Source organism: Pituophis catenifer, unplaced genomic scaffold (assembly GCF_029215685.1).
Source record: "Pituophis catenifer annectens isolate HBS135680 unplaced genomic scaffold, rPitCat1.0.hap2 SCAF_11, whole genome shotgun sequence".
NCBI classification, from domain to species: domain Eukaryota; kingdom Metazoa; phylum Chordata; class Lepidosauria; order Squamata; family Colubridae; genus Pituophis; species Pituophis catenifer.
This window is the reverse complement of record NW_027256891.1, coordinates 24,402,137-24,407,649: the sequence shown is the minus strand read 5'-3', so window position 1 is coordinate 24,407,649 and position 5,513 is coordinate 24,402,137. Positions and strand designations below refer to the sequence as shown.

The following is a 5,513-nucleotide window of genomic DNA, read 5'->3' as shown; positions in this document are numbered from 1 at the left end:
TGATGATTCCTGAGTGCTTTTAAGACTTGTGAGCTCTGTGTGTGTGTATACAACCTATACCGTGTTTCCCCGAAAATAAGACCCTGTCTTATATTTTTTTGAGCCCCGAAATAAGCGCTTGACCTTATTTTCGGGGATGTCTTATTATTTTGGGGCGCATGGAGCAAGACGGGCTCCTCTTGCTGTCTTACCTGATTTCCAGCTCTGCCTCCCTAACCCTAACCAGAGGTAATGGCGGGGACTGGCTGTGCGTGCGTTTAAATATTTTCGGGATGGGTTTATTTTCGGGGAGGGTTTATTTTCAGGTGAGGTCTTATTTTAGCGCATACGCTCAAAAGCCCAATTGGGCTTATTATCAGGGGAAGCAGGATAGTTGTGGTTGCAGTCAACCGGTTCGAAGATAGACTGCACCCCCAAAAACTACTTATGACCTGGTTTTGAAGTTACGACCACTGCAATACCCACTCTACCCCACCCCACCCGCGCAGGGGTGAAATCCAGCAGGTTCTGACACGTTCTAGAGAACTGGTAGTGGAAATTTTGAGTAGTTCGGAGAACCGGCAAATGCCACCTCTGGCCCAGAGTTGGGTGGGAATGGAGTTTTTGCAGTATCGTTCCCCCAGGAGTGGGGAGGGAATGGGGATTTTGCAGTATCCTTCGCCTGAAGCGCCAGAGCTGAGCTGCCGTGCCCACGGATATGGCTACGAAGCTACCTGTGGCACGCGTGCCGTAGGTTTGCCATCACAGATCTAGGGGGGAAACATCTTAAATTGCAATCATGGGACTGCAGGGTGCTGCAAATAATAATTGCACTCCAGTCGCCGAGTATCCAAAATGCAGTCGGGTGACCGTTGGGATATGTGTGTGTGATGTCATAACTTCAGAACTTGGTCATAAGTAGCTTTTTGGGGAACCGTCATAACTGCAAACGGTCACTCAGTGACAAGCCGTAAGTCAAGGACTTACCTGTATCAAAGCCCAGGAGACGACTGGAGCATTTTGGAGAAATTGTGAATGCTCCAACACTGGAAGTCTTTAAGATGTTGGATAACCATTTGTCTGAAGTGGTGGAGGGTTTCCTGCCTAAGCAGGGGGTTGGACTAGAAGACCTCCAAGGTCCCTTCCCACTCTGTTATTCTCTTCTCTTCTCTTCTCTTCTATTCCTTATTCCATTCCTTATTCCATTTCATTATTCTATTCTATTCCTTATTCCATTTCCTATTCTATTCTATTCTATTCCTTATTCCATTTCATATTCTATTCTATTCTGTTCTATTCCTTATTCCATTCCTTATTCCATTCCATTTTCCATTCCTTATTCCATTTCATATTCTATTCTATTCCTTATTCCATTCCATTTTCCATTCCTTATTCCATTTCATATTCTATTCTATTCCTTATTCCATTCCTTATTCCATTTCATATTCTATTCTACTTCATTCCATTCCATTCCTTATTCCATTCCATTCTATTCTATTCCTTATTCCATTCCTTATTCCATTTCATATTCTATTCTATTTCTATTTCATATTCTATTCTATTATTTCTATTTCTATTCTATTTTCTATTCTAGAATAAAAGAAAAACAAACAAATACAAAAAGTTGGGAGATCCAGAAAGACAAGACTCGTGAAAATAAACCAACAGCATCGACTTACCTTGTATTTAAAAGCTATTTATTGACATATTTTTTTTTAAAAAAAAATCCTAACCGTAACAAGACGAGAAAAATATAAAAGACGTATTGCTTTTCTGATCGCTTGTGCAGAAGGCAAAAGAGATGTCCCTCAAGAGTTGGGAAGTTAGGGCAAGTGGTGGGGGGGTAGGATTGAAATGGGTTAATTCCAAGAGCGAAGAGTTAATTGCAGGACGGATTTCTTGATCTGGTAGCTTCAAAAACAAAAAAACAAAAATATCCACTACAATAAGACAGTCTGAGAAGAATTGGCCTAGATCAAGGGTATCAAACTCGAGGCACGGGGAGCCAGGGGTGGGTTCTGCATATGCAAATTGTTCATGATGACATTCGGGTGGCTGGGCGGAGCTTCCCGCCGCCATTACTACCGGTTCGCAAGAACCGGACCGAACCAGGAGCAACCCACCACTGCCAGAGAGGGGGCAGATCCGGCCCACAGAGTGCTTAAATCTGGCCCTCAGGGCTCCCCTGGAACAGCAAAAGGCCGGCCCATAGTGCCTTGGCCTGGCCCAGGCCGACTGGGTGCTGATCTACAACCTGGTGGCGGCTGTGTGGCAGAGTGCTGCAGAAAGCTGCCGTCGCAGCCGAAAATGGAATTTGCGCCCCTCCCGAGCTCCCATTTTCGTTGGCAGAGGGCTAGCAAAACAAACTTGTTTGTTGTCCGCTAAGGATCTGGACAGCCTTGAGCCACCATCCAGGAGTTCTCCACGTGGCCTGAGAGGTACGGCGAAGGATGAGAGTTTTGTTGTGGCTCCATTACCTGAGCCTGTGTCATCGGCAGGAGAGGACTCTGAGAGTGAAGAAGAGGAGTTGGCAAGGCCTCCCTCTCCAGGACCCTCCTCTCTGGCAATGCCTTCGGTGTTCGCCGAAGGGCAAGAGATAGGGCCGGGGCCAAGCACGTCCATGCAGCCACAGATGGACAGTGATGAGGGTAATGAGTCTTGGCTGGATCCATGCCAGCGTCGCAGAGATAAGCGCGCGCAACAGAGGAAAAGGATTTTGCCGGCTGGTTTGCCCTTTAACTCTTGAACGTCTGTTGGTGTGTGTGCGTGTGGTTGGGGACAGAACAGGTTTGGCACTCTCCTTGGACTCTCCTTCCTCCACTGGAGACAGTGGATCCCCCCCAGCCAGTGGTGGAATTCAAATTATTTTATTACAGGTTCTTTGGGCGTGGTGTGGCTTGGTGGGCATGGCAGGGGAAGGATACAGCAAAATCCCCATTCCCTCCCCACTCCAGGGGAAGGATACTGCAAAACCCCCATTCCCTTCCCATTCCTGGGGGAAGGATACTACAAAATCTCCATTCTCCCCTGACTCTGGGGCCAGCCAGAGGTGGCATTTGCTGGTTCTCCCAACTGCTCAAAATTTCTGCTACCGGTTCTCTAGAACCTGTCAGAACCTGCTGGATTTCACCCCTGGATTGTGGCCCCTGGCGGACAGCAAGCAGGGAAATGACCTCGGATGGTTGGGCCAAGCCACAGATTTTGGCAGAAACGCCAAATTATTTTAGGAATTCAAAGTGTAAAACGTGATTGTGTTTCCTGCTGGAACCAATTCTCCTGTTTCTCGGACAAACATGTCCGCGGACAACTTTCAGCTACTAACACTGCTACCGGCAGCAGATTGTGAGAAGATTGGTGTGTATGTGTTTTCCATCGGCTATTGAACTGTTTGAGGCATTTCGCTCCATGCTTTGGCCTTCTTCTTAGCCAGAGACAGCCACGGAGGTTCGGTGGAGCTGCAGGAGGCCACGGGAAGGATTGGTGGTAATCTGGTGTCCTTTTCCACCCGAGGACCTTCCTTGGGGAGGATTCTGGCACGTCCTTCTGAAAAAAAAATGTGGGACATCAAGAACGTCTGAAGACTACGGACACCTAAGAAGAATCACATCGTTTTTGGGTTGTTCCCCAAGATGCTTTTTTTCCAAAAGGCAATTTTCCTTTTTTAAAAATTTTTTGAAAACGTTTTGCTTCCTCTCTTCCTTCCTCCTTTTCCTCCTCCTTTCCCATTTTCTTTTTTTCTGCTTCTTCTCTATCTTCCTTCCTTCCTTTCTTCCTTCCTTATCTCTGTCTTTTCCTTCCATCCATCTCTCTGCCTTCCTTTCTTTGTTTGTCTTTCTTCCTTCCCTTCCTTATCTCTTTCTCTTCCTTCCTTCCTTCCTTCCTTCCTTCCTTCCTTCCTTCCTTCCTCTTTCTGTGTCCCTTCCTTCCTTCCTTCCTTCCTTCCTTCCTTCCTTCCTTCCTTCCTTTTTCTTTGTCCCTTCCTTCCTTCCTTCCCTTCCTGTGTGCAGCAGCTGCCAAAAAAGCCAACACAGTTCTAGGCTGCATAAACAGAGGGATAAAATCAAGATCACGTGAAGTGTTAATACCACTTTATAATGCCTTGGTGAGGCCACACTTGGAATACTGCATCCAATTTTGGTCACCACGATGTAAAAAAGATGTGGAGACTCTAGAAAGAGTGCAGAGAAGAGCAACAAAGATGTTTAGGGGACTGGAGGTTAAAACATGAAGAACGGTTGCAGGAACTGGGTATGTCTAGTTTAATGAAGAGAGGGAGTAGGGGAGACAAGATAGCAGTCTCCCAATATCTCAGGGGCTGCCACAAAAAAGAAAGTCAAACTATTATCCAAAGCACCTAAAGGTAAAACAAGAAGCAACGGGTGGAAACTAATCAAGGAGAGAAGCAACTTAGAACTAAGGAGAAATTTCCTGACAGTCAGAACAATTGATCAGTGGAACGACTTGCCTCCAGAAGTTGTGAAGGCTCCAACACTGGAAGTTTTTAAGAAGAGATTGGATAACCATTTGTCTGAAGTGGTGTAGGGTTTCCTGCCTGAGCAGGGGGTTGGACTAGAAGACCTCCAAGGGCCCTTCCAACTATTCTATTCTGTTATTACCTTTGGCAGCCAATGGCGCTGACTTCAACGGTACTTTACTCTCCAATAGACACACATTTTGGTTAGGGCCAATTTTCTGTAGTTGTAAAGTAAAAAAGAAAGATACAATTTAATTTTTTTTTTAAATTAGAAAACATTACTTTTAAAAAAGTTTTTTAAAAAACATTACATTTAAAATTTAAAAGATTTTTCAGGAGGATATAGGAGAGTTTTCTGAAGGCTCGCATCAACCGGATAGATAGATCCACCCTTTATGTGAGGCAACTTGCAATATAAGTAATCCTCAACTTACGACCACAACTGACTCGACATTTCCATAGCTGAGCAAGACAGAGTTTTGTCCTATTTTACGACCTTTCTTGCTTCCGTGATTCAGTGAATGACCGCAACTGTTAAATTAGTAACACGGTTGTTAAGTGAAGCTGGTTTTCCCAATTGACTTTTTTTGTCAGACGGTCGCAAAAGGGGGATCACTGCAACTGTCATAAATACGAGTCAGTTGCCAAGTGTCTGAATTTGATCACGTGATCATGGGGACAATGCAACTGTCATAAATACAAGTCAATTGCCAAGCGTCCAATTTTGATCAAGTGACCATGGGGAGGCTGCAATGGTCGGTCATAAGTTGCTTATGGTCACTAAATGAACATTTATTTATTTATTAGTTCAATTTATATGCCGCCCTCCTCCGAAGACTCAGGGCGACTTACAATGCACTTATAGCAATAGCTTTCATTCTTTTGTATATACCTGCTTATTAGGGCTTTTGGCCCCCCCATAAGCGGTGTTTCTACAAAGTCAGCTTATTGCCCCCACAATCCGGGTCCTCATTTTACCTACCTCGGAAGGATGGAAGGCTGAGTCAACCTTGAGCCTGGTGAGATTTGAACTCGCACTAATTGCAGGCAGCTGGCAGCC

General features: G+C 45.2%; 1 protein-coding gene across 2 annotated transcripts in view; it reads right to left on the bottom strand.

Moving 5' to 3' along the window:
- Nucleotides 1-1,683: 1,683 nt before the first annotated feature.
- The window catches only part of KIAA1210 (KIAA1210 ortholog), a 28,830-nt gene continuing 25,000 nt past the window's right edge, over nt 1,684-5,513 (bottom strand). For both annotated transcript variants that reach the window (XM_070951804.1, XM_070951803.1), the window contains 2 exons: nt 4,596-4,671; nt 1,684-3,522 (listed from right to left, as the gene is read on the bottom strand). In XM_070951804.1, the coding sequence (XP_070807905.1) occupies nt 3,356-3,522; nt 4,596-4,671 (243 nt within the window). In that variant the 3' untranslated portion in view covers nt 1,684-3,355. The remainder of the gene's footprint in view (nt 3,523-4,595; nt 4,672-5,513) is intronic.